Genomic DNA, 23,880 nt, shown 5'->3' on the forward strand with positions numbered 1-23,880 from the left:
TGCACTTAGGCTGACTCCTGAAGGAAAACAAGGCTAATGCAGCTGAACTACCCATCCATTTCTCTGCCTGTCTGTCCATCAGTAACTCTGCTGGCCTGTGTCTAATTACTCTGATGGGGGAAAATTATCTCAGAAACCAAGTTTCTTAAACTTAGCAGAATGGAGAGAAGACTATTTTTTTTTTTTTAATTTACTGGTTCACATCTAAATGTTGCTGCAAGAAATAAAAGGATTAAACCAGGATAGGTTCAGGTTGGACATCATGAAGAATTTCTCCATGGAAAGGGTTGTCAAGCATCAGAAGGGGCTGCCCGGAGAGGTGGTGGAGTCACCATCCCTGGAGGTGTTCAAGAAAGGACTCAATGTGGCATTCAGTGCTGTGGTTTAGTTGACATAGTGGTGTTTGGGCAAAGTTTGGACTCGATTTTGGAGGTCTTTTGAGGTCTTTTCCAACATTAATGATTCTACAATTCCATGGGAAAGACTAACTCTAGTTGGAACGTGACACCTGGAAAAGAATGTACACATTTCTTCAAGGATTTTTAAGCACATGTGAAACTTGTTGCCTTTCATTAATTAGATTAGTTTTAGTTCCTGGAATAGAGAGAACAATCACAGCAAGTATTAAAAACACAAAGTAATGGTTGCACTGAATGTAACACACAGAATCCACGCACTGTTCTACTGGTTTCTAAGGTACTGACTTTCATGTCAGCCACAATGGTTTTGGGACCAAAACTGGGGTTAAATCCAGAACACAGAATGGATGTAAACAGTGTTGCCCAGCAACTGAAAGGAGTGAGCCTGTATCTTTACACCTTGACAAAATGATTACAACTATGCACTCAATTCCAGTGTAAGAATTCATCTGTGCTATCACAGAATATTTATATCTTTCCATAACATAGACATTTTCTAAGTGAGTTCTGGTTAAATATTGACATTTTTGCATAAAAGGAGCTCTCTCTGAAATGTTGCTTGGGGAATCTGGACTGAACCAGGCACTAGGAATCTCATTTATGTCTCAAGCCTTGCTTTTGACAAATCCAGATCTGATTTAATAATCACAGGATGGTTAAGTTTGGAAGGGACCACTGGAGGTCGTCTGGTCCATCCCCCTGATCAAGCAGCATCCTCAGAGCACAGGACTGTGTCTAGGACAGCCCTTGAATATCTCAAGGGAAGGAGACTCCACAGCCTCTCTCTGCCATCCTGTGTCACTACTCAGTCACCCTCACAGTAAAGAAGCTCTTCCTCACAATAATTAGTAATGAAACATCATTTCAGATCACTGGATAAAAGTACAATTATAAGTACAAACAGATAAAGCATGATTTGATTGCCACTCTTCTCTCATCTTCTGCCACCCCCTATCATGTGAATTTGAAGATGATCTGTGTGAAAAATATAAATCTCCTGGGAAGTGCTGAGTACCATCACATGGCTTGGGGGACTGCTGTACAGAATGTTTCCTGAAGAAAATCATGAGAAAGTGTATTTTTGACAAGCCAAGCACAAGTTTTTTTTTATAGAAATCACAAAATTTATAGCAACACCATTGGTTTATTTTAACTCTAAACTGAATGCAATTTCTTATTAATAATCATAAGGCAATATTTTACTGCATTTAGAATTATTGTGGGGATTTTATGTTTAGAATGACTAAGTCATCACACAATCCCTGTCTAAGCCTTAAAAAGCTACCCAAGATTAGATACATTACTAATATAAAGAGGACTTGTAAATAAATTATTCTAATATGTTCTGATTTACTCAAATTTAATTAAATATATGCAAACTCTCCAAATCCAGCTTCATGAATTTCTTCATTATTCACTGACTTGCTGTGGGGGAGAATAGAAAAATTTGACCCCATGAATCTACTACTCATCAATCCTAACTACACTTCCTCAGTTCCCTAAAAGCTGGGAAAAACACACAGGATTTATGACATGCTCAGTGACTCAGAAAAAGCCATTATAGGATGACCCAAGCATCGCCTAAATAATATACAGCACAATTAACCTTAAACAGTCTATAATTACGATAAGCTTCATAGTTCTAATTACTTTTCTTTTCAGTAACACTGCTGTGAAGTGAGTTGAATTATAAAATAAAATGTATCAGAGGGCATCTATTTATATACTTTTAAAGCAAGTATTTATGAAAGGATATAATTTTCCAGCAAATATCCAGCTTGCTGTTAATCTCCAGACCTCTTGCTTGTTGCCTTTCTTCTTCCAGCTGCTTTGCATTCGCCAACTGTGCCCCATCAGCTGGGGATTCTGGGAAGCTCTCAAAATTAAACTTGTCCACTTGGATAGCTATGCTGTAGCAAGGGAAAAGAAAGAAAGAAAAAAAAAAAAACCAACATCATCCTCACTGATATTATTTCTGCAGAAACTGCAGAGCACTGCAAACACGGGCACTACAGTATCAGTATATCGGCTTCAGTGGCACCTAGTCTGTAATTACTGATACATAAACCATATGGTTTATTCTACTGAAAACAGAAGTCTAAGCCTTTGATGGTAAAATGCTTTACAAATCATCAATCAACATCTCAATGACTTTGTGAGTGGTGCATAAGACATTTATTTTGCAGTTGCAAGTAGATGACTTTATTGTGGTTCTGTAGAGGTTCACCTGCCTCCACTCTTGGTAGGTGAAAGCTCATGGTGTGCTCAAGACTTGCTGATAAAAGCAACAAGACTGGGCCAAAAGCTGATGAATATACTATTAAAGTTGCTTATTAATACCAACCCATATAAAGGAAAGCAGAATATTATATATGAAAGCATCCCTGAAGTGAACTGTAACCACCTGGAGAGTCCATTGATTTCACAAGCCAACTTCCTCACTTTTCCTTGCAAAACTCAGGAAGGAAAGACAAAATAACCACAGAAGTAGGGCCTAAATGTGGCCCTTGATTTTTTTTTTTTAAGAAGACACTTCCCTCCTGCTTTGTGCATCTTCATGAATTACAGACAATATTAATTTCAATATCCCAGTATAATTCATTGGTAGTAAATGGTTAAATAATTGCTTTATTAAATGTATGGTAAGGCATAAAAGGTAATCAAATTAAATATAGTACACTATAATGCATACTAAATACTGATATGTTAAATTAGAATCACTAATCTAATATAAAAGGGAATTTAGACCAGCTCACATCACATGAAATGTGGTTATGGAAGATCTAATATACTATGCTGCCAAAACAGCTTTAATTTCCTGAATTGTCTGAAATAGAAAAATAATTAGGGAAGAATTAAAATATATTGCTCTTGAGATGACTTTGCACTTAAGGAGACCAAGCAACAGCTTTGAAAACCATTCAGGATGAAATGCAGCTACAAACTGAAAAGGGGTCTGGGAAGGGCATTTCACAAAAGCACAGGACTGCTGTTATTCTTTTATCTATTTCTTCATATAAAGAGGGAAACATATTCTATGAGTTGCCAAAAGGAAAATACCAGTAACAAATGTCAACAAGAAAGACCTTTGAAATCCCTTCAGACCAGAAAAGATTTTCTATAATTCTCATTAATTTAAAAGAATCTTGACCCTAAAAGAAACTGGGTGAAAATTCACGGCAATTACAAGGAACAATCTAGAGCTTGTGATGTTTCCTGTGGGAAGATGAATTCAATAGACCTTATCAAGACTGAGCAAAAACTGACATCTGAGAAGAAGCTTCTAAAGTTCCCCCTTCACCATTAGTGGAAGGTGGCCGTGCCCATGGCAGGGGGCTGGAACTAAATGGCCTTTAAGGTCCCTTCCAAATCCAAGCACTCTATGATTTTATGACTAAAAAGTACAAATACAGCACTCAGGCAAAGGTTTCTGTAAGCTACCACTTCTGCAGCCTGCATCTTTGCTGATCCTCACATCCCAAAGGCAGAGGAATTAATCTGTTCCTCTCCAAGGGAAGGTTTTGTTTTGGCTATTTTTAATGCAGCAAGAGATCATTAGAAGTTCTTCATTTACATGCAGAGTCCATCAAGTGCTAAGCATATTCAAAAGCTAAACATGAGCTACAAAAGTGTATCACAGGAACCGCCACAATCAAGCCAGAAATAAAGACCATAATGAAAAACACCCAGATACAATCTGAAGAGTGGATTCTGAAAAAAATTACCAGGCCTGAAACTATGACTAACAACATCAATTCTTACTGGCACTGAAGTATGATTTGATTCTGCAAATGCAGGTTGGGTTTCCTGGATTTTGCACAGGCAATGCACGTGGAAGACACAACTGGAATATTTTGAATTTCATTGTCTTTGTTTCCAAGATCACTCCATCCCTCTGTGGTATGTGAGCCGATGCAAACCCAGGACTTGATTTCTATTATATACAGAATACTGCTTATATTCTGACAGAAATACAGTTAGTTTCCTATAACCATATTTTAATAAATTGTCTTAGCTTCTGGACAGTCAGAAGTATTTAGAATCCATCTCCAAAGGGACCAGGAAAACAGTTCCCATCTAATTACTGTGTTGCACTTTTCTAAGTGATAGATATTTGAGAAAAATATTCTAGCCTAACAATATTTAATATGCAACTGCAGCATTCAGATTGCATTCCTCTGTTGAAGGATCATTGCTGGCAATATGGTAATTTTTGTCTGGAAATTAAATATGCATGTAAGCACTTTGTACCCCAACAGCCTCCAATAAATCCACATCAACTTTAGGAACAGAGCCTAGATTGCTCTTAACTGTTCATTGTGCATCTCTCCTTGAAGTAACTTTTATTAAACTCTAAGTTATGGAAAACTTTAGTAAACAGGGCTCTCAGTACTCAGAGGCTCTACTGTTTCCGAATCTTCTAACCATGTTTTTATTTATAATGTTTATACTGTATTTAGCACAGTGGCACCTCATGTCACATGAGAAGTTACAAAAACACCCACCACAACACACTTGCCAGCTACAAAGTGAAGAGTCTGAGTAAAAGAGAACTACAGAGAGAAAAATATCACACAAAACAGTACTATGAACACAGCAGTAGGTAGGATATATGAAAGCAATAAACAGATAAAATGTTTCAAGACTATAGTTCCTCTCAAAGTAAAGCACAACAAAATTAAATCCTTGCTCTTTTTGTTAAACTTATCTGCCTTTTATCATCCATATTCTGCTTCCTCTTGTGCTAAAAATATTCATTTCAAGTTTTGTCTCTGCATTTTTTATCTGTAATGTTACTTCAGTATTTATTCCTCAGCCTATGGAACACGTAGTACATGGGAAGGCTTTGCACAAGAAACCAAACAAAAAATGAATACCATAACCTAAATCAGTCATTCATCCTTAAAAATGTACCCCTACTCAAACCCAGCTCCTTAGCTTTCTTTTTAAATCTGAAGATTTCTCCCATCTCAAGTGATGCATTTCACCAGGGAGGTGTTAATGAGTGGACAAACAATTCCCAGAGCCAGCTGATGGAAGGAGAAAATGGATAAGCTGGACAATGAATTACAATCACCAACTAAAAAAAGTATTTTTTTCAACTTTTAAGTGATCTCTAGAGATCACATGGACCTCACCCTGAAGAAGGAGAGGGCAGTGAAAGGCAACCTTTTCAACATCACCAACTTTGTCACTGGGCTGTGCAACAGAATAATGAGACTGAAATGTATTTTAGCCCTAAAAAGTCATTCTCTGCTGTCTTCTGCAGTTACTTTGCAACCTGTTTCCTGTCAAGAGTTCTCTGCACTTCTCCCCAAATTTGTCCTTGCTTGTTGTGATATACAAGAATCTATGTAATCTATATAGGAAAAGGTAAAAATAGACTATTCAGTTTGAAACAGGCATTCAATTTATTGCAAACAGCCAGGGTAATGACGGTTCACATTGTGCAAGGGCACCTGTTCCTTGCCCTTCACAGTAATTATGTATCAGGGAAAACAGAGAAGATCTTAAAACTCAAAAGTTTAGAAATAAACTTGTGCCAGGAAGAGGGACTAGAATTCCATTTTAACTTCTTTGCCTCATGGGGAGCTATCCAAATTTCCTACTAGATGAGTTTTCAATAAATAATGAGATATTTGTTTGAAAACACTGCATTATGCAAAAAAAAAAAAAATTAAATATCCAATCCTGCAAATGGAAAACAGGTATTGTTTCTCTCTGGCCATCCTTGTCTGAGCAGGAGGAGGAATAAAGTAACAACAGTTTTCATGAATAATGAACCAATTGTGTTTTGAAACTACTGGGTTTTGTCATGAAACGAGCCCAAGCTGTTGTGACAGCTCCTCAGACAACTGAGCATCGTTATAGGGATGCAAATTATTCAAATACAAATTAAATGGATGAAGAGGAGAAGGTCAGCTCATCAGCAGTGCTGATGATATGTCTGCATGGTATCCTCTCACATCATCTGTCAGGATGGTTTACAGGCAAAAAAGTGACAAACCTTCTGATGGCACTGCCACCATCTCAATGACAGTCACCTGAAGTCCTATTAAAGTCACAGTGCAGAGCTACTAAAGGCACTGGACAGCTCATTTCACCTCTTCTCATAAAAAGAGCTGCAACTTTACTGGAAATCCTACCCTGCCCTGACAAAAAAATGCTCAGCAGAAAGGACTTTGCATGGAGGAAAATAACTTCCAGAAACGACATCATGACTGCTCCCCAGCCAGTGCCTTCCATATCCCCCTTTCCCAAAGCAGTGCCAGTTAAACTGAGCAGCACTGACAGCTTCACAGAAGTGCCATCTGGTAGAGAAAATTAATAGATGAAAAATTGAGTAAGGCAGCATCACTGGGGGTGCTGCAAACTCCTGCCTTTGTTCCTGGCAGGACAGTGGGCAGGTCCCAGGCACATCCCATCCCACAGTGACACATCTCAGATCATTACATGTCCTCTTCTAAGAGTATAAATCTATAAATTGAAATTAATTATGTGATACTCTCCAAATAAAACAAGGTTAAGAACAGGCATGGTATTAAAAGAAAAGCAGCAATCTGCTCAACATAAGTAGATTTCATCTTTCATTAAGTAAATAAAACACTGCTGCTTAGCTTGGAAGAATAAAATATAGAGAGAGTCCTTATTCAATTATCCTTAAGAAGAAACAGTATAACAGGAAACAGTATAACAGAAAACTCTTCCTCGTGGCTAACTACCTATTTAAATACTATCATCCACAGATGAGTTTGCAAGCTGCTTCCAAAATGAAGCTGACAGGAGGCAGTTGGAGACTTTATTCAGTATTATGCTTCCTGTTCATCCTCCTTGCACATATAAAGTAGACAGGAGGGACCCTGTGCCAGACCACGTTATTGCCACTTATGCAAAATGCTTATGTGCATGAAGAGTCCCTGTACACTCAATGATTTTAAATTTCAGGAAAACTTGAAGTGAGAATGATACTCTCATTCTCACATTCAAGAGGGAAAGAAATGCATAAAAGCACAAGTTTCCTTTAAAAACTTTGCCTGATTCTTTCATTGTGCAATCTCACTAGTAATATATAGCATTATGTTTCAGGTACACACCTGAATTCCACTCTAAATACAAGCCCTGCAGCTGATACCAAACTGGAAGTGATGCCCCACTATATAATAATTTACAGGCAAAGAGGGACCTGAAGAATCAAATCTCTTGTGAGATGAAGACATTTGTACCATTGGCTGGTAATAATAACGTAAAGCAGTGCAAATTAATATATACCTCATGTTTACCTGTAATTCTTTCACAGATTTAGAAGTACAACCTGTATTTCATTCACTACTATAAAATACAATTGTAAAATTTAGTAGCTCAAGTGACCCACAAGTAATGATCTCTCCTCCTGGCATAAAACTGCCTGCGGAAAGAAAAACAATGGCTTTAATATCTGAACCATGCAGAGCAGAAGATAAATTTTTCCATTAATCTTGAGAAAGGTCAATTAAATTTAAAAATTTGCATTTAGAACTTAATTATTTATTTTAAATAATTGAAGAGGAGATAAAAGTCAAACTATAGTGCTGAAGTCTGCAATATTCAACAGCTTAGACTTATCTGAGCAACAACATTTCAGACTATAAAAAGTTAAAACAGGAAAGAATCGTTCCACTGGATATAATGCAATATTTGAAAATGGAGCAGTCCTAAGAGATAGTTGGCTACATAAATCTTCTGCTTAAATGTGATTATACTATGCGTGCTGGGCATATAGCTTGTTAATTCCTAACTCCAAATCTGAAAACCATAAACTGCAAATGAAGAGGCAGAACAATTAACTTCAACTTGCCTCTTTTTTCACTTGCCCATTTAAATAATTTGGATTCCCATGGCAATCACCATGCAGCAGAGATGTTAGCTACCTAAAGAAATAAGAAATTTAAAATAATAATAATAATAATGGTTATAGCCTACTTTATGAATACACCAATTTCCATAGGGGCATAAGAGACCATTAATCAATAGTCTTTCATTAGGAAATCTGGAAAAGCCTAAGTACAGTAATACTTAAAGATTGAGTTAACTATCCTCCCTTCATCGCAGCTGAACTACACAAGGATTTCAAAAGTCTCTTTATCCAAAATAATGCCATTCTGTACCTCCTACCTCTCTCTCAGTGGAATAGTAATAATCAGAGAAATAAATGTCAAAATATATATGTTCATATTCAGCTGCTCATTTGAGTAATTCATTATTGCCTTCATATGGCAGGAAGTTCAGAAGAAAACATATGCAAATTAAAAACATGGAATTTTGGGCCAGATGTAACAAACAAGACCAAAAAACTCAATTCTACAGTCATGCCTAGTTATCGCTCCAGCTGTCTGAATCTCCCCAGGAAAAGACTGAGAAGGTTGCCCAGCACAAAACATAAACAGTAAAAATAGAGTGGAAGAAGGTAAAAACCTCTGTTACTTTGAAATGATTTCATCTTTTCCAGGGAGTCTCGAGTGAAGGAATCAGGTGCTCACCTGGTGCAAACCTGATCTTCATTCTGATTCTGCTCACACTGAGCATTAAGGGACAAAAACCACCAAATTTCTCTGCTCCTGGAACATCCCAAAAGAACCAGAAATGCTGGTCAGGAATCACCCCTGGATCATTTCCCATCCTGGGCTCTGTCCTGACCCAGCACTGATGGTTGTTGCCGGTCCCAGGGCCCTGCAGGATGATCCAAAGGAGTGGAGTTGGGTGTGTAGAGCACTCAGAGGAATCTCACAGCCTCCTGCACATGATAAACCTGGAACATCAATTCACTTTTGCCTATGAGAAAAAAGAAAAATTCCCAAATTCCCAGTGCTCCTCTTTTAAAGGAGTATGACTGAGACATGTGGCACACGACTGGAAGGTTACTTCAGAGAATATGCTGAGATCCTACTCAAAAACCAAACTAGGGGGCAAAACCCACCAGGACAGCCTGTACATATGGGAAATTGTGAAGAGTCCATCTCAGTGGCTACTCAAGGGAAAATGCAGAGGGGTACAGAGCTTTATATACAACATAAGGAAAAAAGTAAGTTTTTCACAAAGGAGGTGATTCAAACATGTTTTGGGTAGAATCATAGGATGCATGAATGCTCAGTGTGCAAGAATACCCATTTTGCCATGGACTGTCACTTCAAGATACAATTAGACTTTACATTCATAATGAATCATTAATTTACCATCTACTTGCTTGTCTTCTCTTTTTATACACAAAGGTAACATTTGCCCTTTTCCCAGAGCACTGCAGCAGAAGTTCACCTCAAGATGATTTAGTGTGATTAATAAATTCTTTTCCAAGTCACTGTTTTCCCAGTATAACCTGTATAATTTTATCACACCTGCAACCTTCACATTTTCTGTTCAGAGCACTCTTTGGTGAGTCCCTTGAAAAGTCTTGTATTTCAAGTTAACCCAGTCCATTGACTTTACAGTGTTTATTTTGCCACAAATACATTGATTCTTTTCACTCACAGAGTTGCACAGATCTTACTACAAATTCTCCAGTCCCAGATGCAAGTTTTTGAGTGATACCCTACTTAAACAAGGAAATCTAGAATCTCTGCCAAAAAGCAAAGCTGGGGGGCACTCAGGACATCCTCAGTTTAAGAAACCAAAGCACCAGAAGAGCAATGAACGTCTCCCAACAAAGCGATGTGGTCCATGAGGTTCAACCTACAGAAGTTATTTTTTAACTAGTGACAGAAATAATGTTCACAGACATGAGTGGGAGCACAAAAGCTTTAATCATGCTCCAGAAATCTTAGCTCACAGGGAGTGTGTGTCACAGGTTCCATAGCAGTCAACTGCTCAGCACTAATAACAGAAATTATACACATCTCCCTCACCCACACACAATTTCACCTAAACAATTTTTTTCCCAAAAAACACTGTACATATTAGAAGTTTATTTAATGCCTCCACCAGCAATGACACCTGCACATATGTTTAGAAGCATGCTCATGCTCATGCTCATTTAGAAGCTATTTTCAGAAAACAAACCAGCAGGGATTGTTCACCCTTGAGAGGAAAATGCATTTGGGAGACCTCAAAGCAACCTTTCAACACTTAAAAGAGGAGTATAAGAAAGATGGGGTCAGATTTTTTAGCAGGACTTGTAGTGATAGAACAAGGGGTAATGGTTTTAAACTAAAGGAAATAATGGATAACAAACCAAGGTGCTGCTTCTACTGCTTCTGTTGCTCGTTACACCCAGCTTTGGCAGCCCTGGGTCCAGCTTCAGCCAAATGCAGAGCTGGGATTGCCTTCACTTTCATCCCATCACATTTATACTGATTTACCTTTGCACATTTTGCCCCACATATTGCTGAGCTGTGTTAGTTTTCTGATGTGCTTTACTGGTATATCAGAAAATGAGCACAGCTCTAAAATACCTCGTTATTTTAGCCAGAACTCCCCATTTGGAAATCACCATCCCAGATAACTGCCCTGCCAAGTGCCCTCCTATTCAGTGAGCCTTGACCTTGAGCCCCCCTGGGAAAGGGCAGTGAAGCCAAATGTCCACCAGACTCAGATCTGAACACTACAGCTAGAAATTCAGTATTTATTTAATTATTGTGATGAAATGATACTCATTTAGGAGCAGTTTCCTGCCACATTAACCTCCCTTGGTGAATTAGGATGGTGTAAGACCACTTATTGTATATGGACAGTGGATCCTGCTCACGTGTCGCCTGGTGTCCAGGCAGTGACCAAACCACCTTCAAAGACCTAAAGCAAATTAAACAAACCCACTAAAGTCAAATGAGATCAAGGGGATTTTTACTCCTGCTTCCTGTGGTTCAGAAATAGTTAGAACATAGTAGTCTAAATTTTAGACAGGGGAATTTCACCTGAGCAAAGTCCTGCTTGGGAAGCTTTCACAGCATATGCAGCTGTGTAAAGGAACTCAGAGGTAAACCCAGGATTTTTGGTGCCACTTATAAAGGAACTTTTCTTATCAGCTTCACAGACACAAATCTCTTACATGAGAATGGATTTCTTCACTACATTTGGAGGAACTGAGGGAAAGGGAACTATAAATACTACAAGTTATGAGCACTCAGCTAATGGTGTCTGAGACAGACACCTTGGTTTTAAAAATCAACTTCCCAAAGCACCCTTTGTTATCATTGCAAGGAAAAAGCCTCCAGCTGAGGAACAATTAAAAAGAAAACCCCCAAAATATGACACTTCCACTAAAAGTTTACACTGAAGGTATCATTTTAAGTCTGCTACTAAACTTTTTCAAAAGTTTTATGATTTTTAAGAGAAAGTATTCTTCTTGAAATGAGGAATACCCTCACAGAATTAAGGAGTAATATAAGTTTTCATTTAAGTATTTCATTCATATTTACTTGAAATAATGCTTTGGAAATGCCTACCTCTAAAAATATGAATATTTTATATTAATCTTGCTAATGCTTCATAAACTGAGGAGGTATTATTTCAAGTAAAATATTAACTTGGTATTATTTAGAAGCTTTGGCAACGTTTTAAAATATTTAAATGTTGAAGGTCATTTTTTTCAGCATTTATGTTTAACATAGAAATTTACAAAGTCTTTTCATTCACCTAAATCTAAATTTCATTAACTAAGAAACAATTTTAATCAAAATTCTGTTTCTCTGTTTCTTTATAATATTCCTTTACACATAATGGAAGTCCAGAAGATGATGGTATCTAAACATCTGCAAGACAAATTTTCCTTTAAAAAAAAGGGGGTAAAATTCAAAGATATCAATATAGAAAACAGTGCTTTGCCATCTCTTTCATGAAAATTACATATCCTTTTCACTCATTGACTATATTTTTCTGACTATAAAAAACACAGGCATATCTAGATTTAGGCATCTATTTTAAACTGAATCCCTGTTTAGGAATCAGATTTATTCTCTACCTTTAAAGAGGGGCAAAATTATCATAGTTTCACTTCCAGCTTATGAAAGAGTTGAAATTCATTTTTTTATAGATAACCAACATGACTTTTCTTAAAATCCCAGTTCCTGCGAAGGAGACAGAACCCCCCAAAAACACACAGAGGGCACAGATATTAACATACACACAGCTTTGGGCCAATTTGACAGTTAAAGCAAAAAACATCTTTGTTCTTTTCCATCTAGAAAGAGCAATTTAACATAGAAATTCCAGACCCAAATTATCCCAAAATGGCAGGCTACTACTACCAGAAAATTTGTACCCCAAAATTGTGTAGCAGTTTTATAAACCTCTCCATCCACAGCTAAGAAGTCACCACGGTTCTGACGCACTAATTTGCCCTGAGTTACTCAATTAAACAGTTATAAATGGATTAGAGGGTTAATATTAAAATTGAAAGTACATTATTATTAAAATTGGGTTTATATATCCTATGCTAAGCAAATAATGCTGTAAATACATGAAGCAAAGATTACACAATCTGCTTTGTTCTCAATATAAGCCTTTCACACAAAAGATTTCCTTTTATTACTTACTATTCTCCATTTCTCTTCTTCCATACAACTACAAAAGAGATGCCATCAAGCAAGTAAATCGAGAAATAAAGCTGCAGAGATTTTTTTACTCCCATTTATTCCCATTGAGCCTCCCTCAGGGGTGTACAAATTGGAAATTGCTAAATTGTCATCTAATAGGCAGAAACAACATAGGCGAGACCAATTAAGTAAAAGGCAGAAAGTTGTATTACACATGTAATTTAATTAAATTCTTTGACTAGACTACATTAGAATCATTCCCGAAAAGGACAAAACTCAACTTTAATCAGCACATGACACATTGTAAGACACATCACTAACATTAGGAGTTTGGATATTACTGAAAAGAGCACTTTTCTTACTTGTAAATCAGGTTACTTTCAGGTGGTAGAAAATTGGGTAAACAGCAGCATTCCCTCCTAAATACAGAAGACTCTAATGATGCGTAATTGAGTACAAAGTCATAAAAAAGTGGTTTTCTTCTCTTTTTTTAGCTGTAATATTCTTCAGCTGGGTACCTACACGCATCTTTTCAGTGGGACTGTTCTCTTACCGAGATCCCCAGAACACAGGAAACCACCAGATCAAATCACCACCTGAACTGCCAAATGTGAGTAACAATAACTAGGGATAATTTGGCCTGTAATCACAAACATCATCAAAAGGAATAATGCAGTGGGGGAGAAAAAATTGCACTGCAAACAATTGTGATCTACGAGATTTGGATTCTTCATCTCTTGCCATTCTCAGCGCTGAAGCCAAAACCTGCTCATTGTAGGCACCAGCTCAGCCCTCTCCTCATGCCACTGCACAGCCCCTGGAGCTGGAGCCCAGGCTGGGATGAAAATAAATTCCAAAATGCAGATGCAAGGGACTCTCCTGGACTACAGAAGCCAGAGGAGGAGGAGAAGCAACATTTACCTCTGCCCATGGTGGTTTTCCACGCTTTTCCTATCTGGAAATTGGCTAAAGCAGGCAAAAAGCCATCAGCACCCCATTTTGAGAACAGCACTATTTAGTTAAACTAATTGTTTATCTAGATGATAATGAGAATATCAGAAATGGATTGACAGCTCTAAGCACAAACTGCTTTTTGAAATTAAATCAATTCTGTGATTGTCCAGCAACCAAGAGGAGCAAAGTTTCACAAACCTGGGACAACCTCTGTACCCTAAACCAAACTGGTATTTTCCTCCCAGTAATTCCCAATAACTCACTTTTTATGTATCTCTTTTTGTTATATGTCTTAGATAATATCATTTCAATGGCAAATCTGTGACTTTTTGTCTCAAGAAAGTTCCTGTCCTATAGGAACACAATTGCCAGGCAGGCTCAGAAACCCTGGTTAAATCATTATCATTATTTCAATATTGGAAAAATCAGTTAATTGTTTATGTCATACATGTACACAAATTAAAATAGGAAAGGAAATAAAGTGATTTGCTTTCTTGATTGAATAGCATGGAAATGCACAAAATTAAAAAAACACATGGCTTAAATTGCCTTAGGAAAAAAATTAACCCATTTATATGAAAAGAACAAACAGCTTTTAAAAATTATAGATATTTTAAAATGCTAATTATTTGTATAAACCAGTTCCTGTGCACAAGGGATCAAATATAAGTGAGTTAGTGTAGCTGACAGCAGCAGTGAGAAAAGCAAGAGGCCATGCGAAAGACAAAAACCAGGGCTTGTTTTGGTGAGCCTGTTCTGAGGACAAGTAGTACAGATATAACCCACTGTCTAATGTCACCATGTGCTTGCAAATATCTCTGTACAGGAGTCCAGCCTGCACAGCCTCTCAGATAATGCCAGATAAACAGCAAGAAGCTCTCCTTCAAAATTACAGATGGATGGCTCTCCTTCAAAATTACAGATGGATGGTTCTTCCCAGAAAGGGAGACGTAACATCAAAATACAAGAGAGAACACAACAAAGAACCTGCTCTGAACCCACACGGAACGGCCCCAGAAACAAACAATGAGCACTGACATAAAAATACTCCTCATGTAAATTCAAATTCCATCATTAAAACCTGCATACATGTATTTATTGCCTGCTGTCACCATGTAATCAGCACTCACTAATCACCCCGTAGCTTACTCTCATAAAATTCTCTATTTCATATTGGAGATCACAACTGACTATTCTGAAGTCCCATCCTATTTAAGTCCTTGTGATTCAGAAGGAAAATAAGTGACACCTTGAAATAAGCTGCTAGTGATGCCCATCTTAAGAGATGCTTTCCATCAATATATCAAGGGGGGAAAAGGAAATATTGGTGAAGTGTGATGTAGATTTATTGTGCCTGCCATTGCTGGGCTTGGCAGAGTTGATGTAGGACGAGATGGGGTAAAGGCTGCTCATGAGTAACACAAAACACAGTAATAAGAAGCAGGTTAGATCATTATTTACAGAACACAGCACAGTTCAGTATTTCATGTATTATTATTACTCATACCTTAAGAAACATCTCAATGACTTACTACAAATTTCCCTTTCCAGGTTTACTACTTAATGTGTCTAGACTCAAATGAAAAATAGGACTTCACTCACAATTTCCATCATGATGCCTATGCTCTTCTACCTTAAAACTAATGGTTTTGAATTTCTTAACGTTCACCTTTCATTTCATTTTACATATATACTGTGCTTTTCCCTCCAACGGATAATAAATAATATACAATACAGAGTGTAATGCCTGGGAATAAATCTAAACTCGATTCGGGGGGAAAATGAAACAGAGTTGTTACTTTCATGTCAGGATCCAAAACAGTAAGGTCTGATCGAGCAGCTAAAAAGATAACACTTGTAACAATAATGGGTATCAAATACGTAAGGAGAGAAAAAATACCACCAAACCCTAAAGATTTGCAAGTGGGTGGACTTAAAAATTATGAAACATTTACTAAGTCTACCAATGTCACTGCATTCTTTTACTCACATTTCCTCCAAAGTTAGGTAGACTCCAAAATTCAGTTTCTTCTCTAAGGGTGAATACTTTGATTCTTTCATGATTTTTATTGTCATAAGCCTTTCTACAACAATAAACTACGCTTTCTTGGGACAGCTTTAGGAGAGATGTAGGTTTCATGATGTGAAGGTACAAAAACATTTTGTGTTTTTATGTATCCTTTATATTACATTGAAGAAATCATCTATTCTCAATCTCAGTTCTATTAATAATTAAAAAGGGGTTTTTTTAGCACAAAAGCTTTTTCAAAGTATAGACAGATCTTTAGACAACACCTTTGCCCTGTCCATAAATGCTCATTGCTTAAACTGAGTTAACTTGAGGCATAATAATAATAATGATTTGTTTAATATGCACTTATATTCTATAAAACTATCCTACAGTTTATTGGCTCGCTGACTCCAAATCAAATTTCTTTTCTTTATCATTTAATTCCTTCCTTCCAGTCTTCTAATCCCCACACTCAGATTATTAAAGTTTTTTCCTATTCATCACTATCAATAACAAACTTTTCCAAAGTCACTGTTATTCCCAGAAGAGGAGGAAATGAAAAGGAAGGACAAAATTTGGCCAAGGAACCAGAATTGAGTTAAAAGTTCTGTAGATAATACATGGCCTAGGCTATAATGACTCTCCACATCACACTCTTGCGCTCCAGTAGGTAATCAGTTTAATATTTATAAATATGGAAACTTATTGACCAAAAATTGGAAGTTCTTTTAAGATGTCCATGTCCACTTCAGTGTTTATGTTCTGCTTACACTCACCTCTGATTTAAGTCACCTTTTTAGCCTCAGCCCTATAACCTCACTCAACACCTCACTCAAGCTCTGACCCATCCACATGCTCCTGGAAAACGACCCAAAAAAGGACAGTGTAATTCCCTGGCCCCCTTCAGCTTCTCTCACGGTTCAAACTGAATTCAATACAAAAAAAATGAGACTGATAAAGGGAAAAAAATCAGCTGAGTATTGCAGGTCTTAGAGAGTTTGTCATCAGCTCCATCAAGCTGGGTGTTAAATTGTTCTCTGGCCTCTCCACCACCATTAAGAGAGGAGTTGCATCTTTTCCTGCTGTCATTGCCTGTGTGGCTGATTCAGGGTAAATTCACCACTCAGTTAAGTGCAGAGAGGCTCCCAGATCATGCACTTCCATCCTGAACTACAGGGCACCTTCATAAATCAAAAGATCAAGCAGCTGCTGGAAAGTCACTTCTGATAATATGAATATAATTACTGAAGCTTCAATGAGTTCTTCCTAAGGTATTTTCAATAAGAGAATAAGAGCTGGAACTGAGGGAAAGCATCCATCATTAATCATAACCAGTGAATCAGGAACACAAGCCAGTGAAACACAGCTGGGCTTGGCCACTAAAGCACCCACAGCACAATCCAAGCTTTGGTTGGCATCCCACACACATGAAATTCCAGGTGTGTTCAGTGCTGAAAATTAAGTAAAGGACATTATTTTGGATGTTATTGCTTTTGTTTGGAATCCAGAAATGACTCAAGCGTATCAAGATGCTTTGGGCTTCACTTTACACTGTGAGCACCCACCAGGACCTGGAACACGATGGAGCCCAGAGCTCCAAAGCACTTTCATGGAACACAGATCCTGTCTCCTAACCAGGGAAAAACCTTAATAGGGTAAGGGCTGAAGATGAAAGGCTCCTTTTTGCAGATGCTGGCCATGACTCATCATCAAACAAAAAGCACGGCTCAAATTACCTCCAGTAAGCGAAACAGCTGCACAGTCATCTCTAGAAATCTTTGTACCTGTTTGAAGTAATGACAAAAAACCCCTTCACTTAACCTGAAGTGCCCATATCCACTGGTGCAGAGACCTCCATATGCAGCCTTGGAGTTACAGAGAATCCAATTACAGATCCTGGTAAAGATAGGACTCCTGACCTACAGAAAACTGATTCTACTTACACAAGAACATGCAAAATACAAAAAGCACACCCTCCCCAGAAGATGGAGAGATACAAATCAGTTTTCCTCATGAAGCGATACAATTCTAGTTCAACCTCAATCACAATACTTAACTCGAACCACAATTTTCTGAAATTCAGAATAAGTCTCTGTCCTTTTTCTCTCTTTGTTGCCACAAAACAGCTGCTGTAAAACTCTGTTCTTCTCAAGTGAGAGGAAACCTTGTGGGGAAGACACTTAGTAGTGTTTCCAGGCAGCTTTCAAAAGCCTTTTCCTGAGAAGGACGGAGGAAAAACTGGTGGGCAAAGCAGCTGTTCTCACCAGCAAAGTCCACCAGTGCTGTCTACACTGGTGTTGGAATACCCATTAACCTGAGGGAAGGACACAAAAAGGATGGTTCCTGGAAGATCTGGGATGCCATCATGATACACCCATTCCTGCTGTGTATCAACAACTGCCCCCAAGGCAAATAAGGGAGATTGACAATCTCCTTGTGAAGCTGAAGATCCTTGCAGGAGCTCCATCACGGGGTCAGAGAACCAATGGCAGCTTTTGAAAAGCCAGGTCAAACCTCAGAGGCCCTCATTAGGCACAAAGAGCTGTATCTCCCTCTTCTCCAGCTCCTTAAACAATGGGATTTCTTGTTGGCAGAGAGCTTTGTCTGTTTCTCACTTCTGGCAAAACAGGATTTAAGTGGCAAGACGTGCCCACTGCACCCACCTGTGACACAGCAGTGACACAGATCTGCCCTAATTCAGCACATCAGCTGTAACAACAGACATGTTGGGAATAACACTGTGGATGGGAAGAATTCCAGGTATCTCAAGGATGCAGAGAGATTATATACTTCTATCAACATAATTGTGTTACCAAGAAAAGGCTTGCAAGATGTTTTTGGGAAGTTCTGTGGAAGTTTCATGGAACGACTGAGACAGATTTCCCTGGAATTACTGAGGAACAGTGACCTGGCAGAGGCTGCAGTAGGGCATCGATGGCAGAAATGCTCACAGGCACAACCAAAGCTGAGAAGAACCATCTTCCTCCTTGGCTGGTGCTGCTAAATGCAGCTTGACTGAGGTCTGCTCCACTTCTCCCTGTGAATACTGAGACCTTCCTCAAGACTGGGTGTTCTGAAACTTTTGTAGTTTTCATTTGAATAGAGGAAACCAAGAAAAGATCAAACATCAAAAATTGAGTGAGACCCTCAAAGCCCAACAGCTTCAAAGTCAACACACACAAATTCAAACCCCCTGTATATATTTTTGTCAAAGCTCTCAGAACATAAGCAAAGCAATATTCTAGAAGAGACAGCAAAGAAAATAAATGCAGCTGCAATATCATGCTAAGAATGACACAGGTAGATGAATCTCCTCCAGCAGATACCCACATATTTTAAGGGCATTAATTAATTGAGAAGGAGAAGTTAAAGTATTTGGTGACAAGCAGAAGGAAACACATGTCCCTGTTAGAAAGCACACATGGGGCAATCACCGAAAGAGGAAAAAAACCCCAATGATATTTATTTTAACAACACAAAAATGCGTCAAAGGCCAGCTACACAAAGAGAACTGATGTAGTTGCTGTAAAGCATTGTTTCCACAGCCAGTTTTCATTAACAGAAAAATACCTGCAGATCCTAGATTTTGATCAAATAATGTCTGCAGAAGAGGCAAGGTATTTTATGAGATTCCAAGACAAGCTTCTCTCAATCCCATCAGGGAAAAAAATAGAAGGACAAAATGCAAGTCATTGCTGGTGAAACTGCCCCTCTACCTGTAGTTTACACATCAGTCTTTGTCTGGGCAGTTTCAATTGTGAATTTATTGAAAATTTAATGATTAATGTGCAGGTAGTTAGTGTAACTATTTCTTTCTTCTCGTTTAAATTACTGATTCAAACCTTAGGCTATTTTGGGTAAAGCTGGGGCTTGGGTTTTATTCTGAAAATGCACCCATTTTCAAAAATATTTACAAATATGGCATAAAGATGATACACAGCACAAACTATACCTGTTTGGGTTTTTTTAAGGCAGAAAACCACACAATCAGTCCAAAGCAGTCAGAAACTGCTTCCCTGCCAACATACAGTTGCATTGAATCATAAAGCCAGCACAAGGCTTAAAGGGATAAACCTCAGCTTTTAAGTGCAAAATAGAATTCAGTTTTAACCACTGAACCATGACCACTGCCTCTTTAACAATGCTATAAAAAGCTACTTGGCCTTTCAAATTTAAAAGAAGTCAGTGTCACATAAATACTCTCATAAAAGGTCTAAAAATACCTTTAAGCTGCCCACCCTCAAGGTCAGAAGGAGCAGATGCAAAGAAATAAAGCTCTACAAAGAGCTTCCAATAGGAAAATACTACTGACAGAAGTGAAGGTGTTGCCAGAGGTCCACAGCTATTTCTTTACAGTTCTTCAGTGCCAACTTCTGCTGAGTTCTACACATGCAGTTCTCATCAGTGAACCACTTTGCTGGTGTTGAGAGAACACTTATTCAAACTTATTAACTGAAAATAAACTTTGCTGCATGTCCTTTCCACTCTTTACTAATGAGGTACTGAAGGAGAATGAAGATGGATATATTTGAGATGCATTAAGGCAGAAACCAGTAATTTCAGCATTTCAGTGTAGTACAGAATGGCTCATTACCATGAATGCAGAGGTCACACACAATGCTGATCCTGCTACATCAGAAAACTTCTCCATGTGGACCTGCTAATGGATTCCCCTCCAGCTCCTGATGGAAACTGGATCAGTCTCATCACAGCCCAACCATTCCTTTAACACATTTCACACTTCTCAGAGTGGAAAAATAAAGTGGAAATAGTGGCAGGGATGGGGGCTCAGACTGCCTTGAGAATTTCCTTTCTTTGGTTGTAGCAGGTCCACACTTGGCAGCATGTCATGTCACACTGGAGAGAGCTGCTCTTTGTAGACCTTGAAAAACAATCTAACAAGACCATCAATAAGTGTGCTCTGAACGCCAGTGAAGTGATTCCCTGATACAACACTTCAGGGATTTCAATGATTCTGCATTGAGTTGAGTTTACCTGTCTTGCAGAAGATGAAGGACTGAGCCAACCCTCCTGTGATTTGAAAGTCTGATATAAGGAATCTAAGTATTTCAAATCTGATGTTTCAAGCATGCTCCCATCCCCTGCAGCTACACCTTTTTTTTTAATTATTATTATTATTATGGTTTTTTTAAGCTTAATGTTTTGCTTAAGAATGGGCACAGAAAGTATTCAATTACTGAAATAAGAAGTCACAGGCCGAAACAAAGCTGTAAGAAATACTGTAGTCTGTCAAAGGTGATAAGTGCCTCTGATTATCCTTGACTGCATTCCCTGGGCTCAGCATTTCATTAAATAGCAATGCTCTCTTTTAAAAATAGATTTACCATCATATCCTGAGGGTCTTTCATATTTTTAGCTAAAGCTATGTACAAAAATACCACTTCCTTCACTAATTATATTTGATTTTCAGTTTCAGTGTTAATGATAAGATTTGTTAAGTTTGGGTAATACAACCTGAAACGAGTCATGAACATTAAAACAGCTTTTTAACTCAGTTTCAAGAATCTCCCTTCAACTGGATGAATTAATAACTTCTTTGGAGAAACTACAAAATGCCTTAAAAATTAGGTATTAAATTAAATGAGGTGAATTTGGCTGTTACATCCTTGAAGAAGTAACAATACAGTCAACTATGGATATAATGTCAAAATAAATTAGTTGAAATGTGAAGAAACAAAGTAGAAAGTGTGGTCAGGCACTGGAACAGACATGGCCAGAGAAGTGGTGGAATCACCATCCCTGAAGCGCTCAAAACACAGGCAGATGTGGTGCTTCAGGACAAGGTTCAGTGGTGGATCTGGCAGTGCTGGATTAACATTTGGACTCACTGATCTTAGAGGTCTTTTCCAACCTTAATGATTCCATAATTCTATGAACAAATGAAGTTTTCTCACCGTGTTAACAGAATTCTTCTGGCACATACCAGGATAGAAAGTGTTTGCAGCACCTGATTAATAATGCTTGATCAAAAGCCGTGGTTTTTGTTTGTTTTGGTTTGGTTTTTTTTTTAACTGAATATTATACTAAGTAAAATAGCTGACCATGTATTAAAAATACCTTATATTTATGTAAGTGGAAATCTTAACAAAACATTGAAAAGAGCACGTTTATTTTCAAATAAATATTTTTCTTGATGCAATGGACATATGTGCTTCTGCTCTACAGAATAGCTGTCTAAGTGGGGACAACAACAGGAAAGCTAAATTGATTTACTGTTAACTGACACTCAGAAAACAACATATTCTACAAGATGTCAACTTTCCATTTCCATTCTTAATTGGCAGAAGATTCATCAATCACTCAGAACAGAAAAAAAAAATTGAAACAAATACGGTATCTGAGGAGAAAACATAAGTTGCAGAATTCCATTGATAAGCTTTAATGTGTGACACAACTACAGAATAATTACTTCTAGGGAAAACACAGAATTAGCTAGTGCTTCCACAAGCCAAGATGTTCGTCTAAATTAAAAACTTTAACTCAACTATTGGTAACTTTTTAAAATAGTTTTGAAATAGTTTTAAACTAAAAGAGGAGAGATTTAGATTAGATATTAGGAAGAAATTCTTATATGGGTGTTGAGGCCCCGGCACAGGCTGCCCAGAAAACTGTGGCTGCCCCATCCCTGGAAGTGTCCAAGGCCAGGCTGGACGGGGCTTGGAGCAACCTGGCCTAGTGGAAGGCAGGGGGTGGAGCTGGATGATCTTTAAGGTTCCCTCCCACATAAACCATTCCAGGATTCTGTGATCCTTTGAAGACCAAGGACTATCAGTGAAAAAAATGAAGATGTGAAAAGAAAGGAATGAGGTTTGATCTGGTGCTCCAAATCAACAACTGACTGGTTTTTCATTGAAAATAAAGCTAAGGGCACAAATAAAAGGAAACTACGTGGCAAAAATATTCAGTGTTTTGCATTCCCTCTTTAAAGTAAATACAGCAGTGTTTTGAAATAAAGACAAGTCCAGCCCAGCGTCATGAAGATGATTAATGGATACGAATAATTGTCATACAAGGAGAAATTGAGAGAACTGGGTGAGAACCCAGAGAAAAGAATGCTTAGGAGGATCTTACCCATAAATTCTTGAAGGGAGCAAGGAGTAAAGAAGCCAGATCCAGGCTCTTCCCAGTGGTGCCCAGTGACAGAACGAGAGGCAAAATCAAAATATGGGAAATTTCATCTGGACACAGTATAAACCTTTATTATTGTGAGGGTGGTCTGACTCTGGAACAGGCTGCTTAGAGGAGGAGGCTCTGCAGTCCATGACTGCAGGTGTGATTCTGTGACCTTGCTCATAAAATTATCAGCTCTGTCTTTAAACTGGCTAGGAAGATTGGAAGGGAAAAAGACCAGTCTGAAGGTTATTCCAGAATGTCTATCCTCTAGTACGTCCCGAGTCCAGATTTTGCTTATTAATAAATAATTAGAAAGTAAGGGAGGGAAATCTTCAATGGAAAATAAATAAAATATTCCCAATTATTACTGAGAAACACAACAAAACATTTAGAGGATTGCTCTAGATGAAAAAATATGTCATCTGCAGAAGGACAGCATTTCTATTTATCAGGTGAAGTTATGCAGAGTTTGGTTGGATTTTTTTTACATTCAGTACTTGAAAGATTGCTTGCATAAGGCAGAGTTAGCTCAGAAAACATGTTTAACACAGTGGAAGAGAAATGTACACAAGAACCTCTGGGATCATCTCCTGCTCATTATCTCTGCCCTCACAAAAAATGGAAGTTTTCGGGCACGTTCATTTCCTACTGCTGTTTCAATTAAATTCACCAAAATGAATTCTCTGTAAGGAAATCTCCAACCTTCAGCTACTCCCAATGTCTAAACAAAATATTGCCAAAAGGGAGAGGGGAAAAAAAAAAGGAAAATCTTCTTTTGCTTCCAAAATATGTTTATTTGAGATGGGGAGCAGCTTAAGGTGAAGGGGTGAGAGAAAAACAGAGGCTAAACCAGGAAATGAGT

The 23,880-nt window shown here is 38.0% G+C and overlaps 1 protein-coding gene across 8 annotated transcripts in view; it reads right to left on the bottom strand.

Annotated features, from left to right (window-relative positions):
- The window catches only part of TRAPPC9 (trafficking protein particle complex subunit 9), a 461,101-nt gene that overhangs the window by 246,826 nt on the left and 190,395 nt on the right, over positions 1 to 23,880 (bottom strand). For all 8 annotated transcript variants that reach the window (XM_042036518.1, XM_042036517.1, XM_042036521.1 and 5 more), the window contains one exon: positions 2,176 to 2,329. In XM_042036518.1, the coding sequence (XP_041892452.1) occupies positions 2,176 to 2,329 (154 nt within the window). The remainder of the gene's footprint in view (positions 1 to 2,175; positions 2,330 to 23,880) is intronic.

The sequence above is a fragment of the Corvus kubaryi genome, unplaced genomic scaffold (assembly GCF_017639235.1).
Source record: "Corvus kubaryi isolate FWS band 111438036 unplaced genomic scaffold, C.kubaryi_AGA036_p1.0 37385, whole genome shotgun sequence".
In the NCBI taxonomy this organism is placed as follows: Eukaryota; Metazoa; Chordata; class Aves; order Passeriformes; family Corvidae; genus Corvus; species Corvus kubaryi.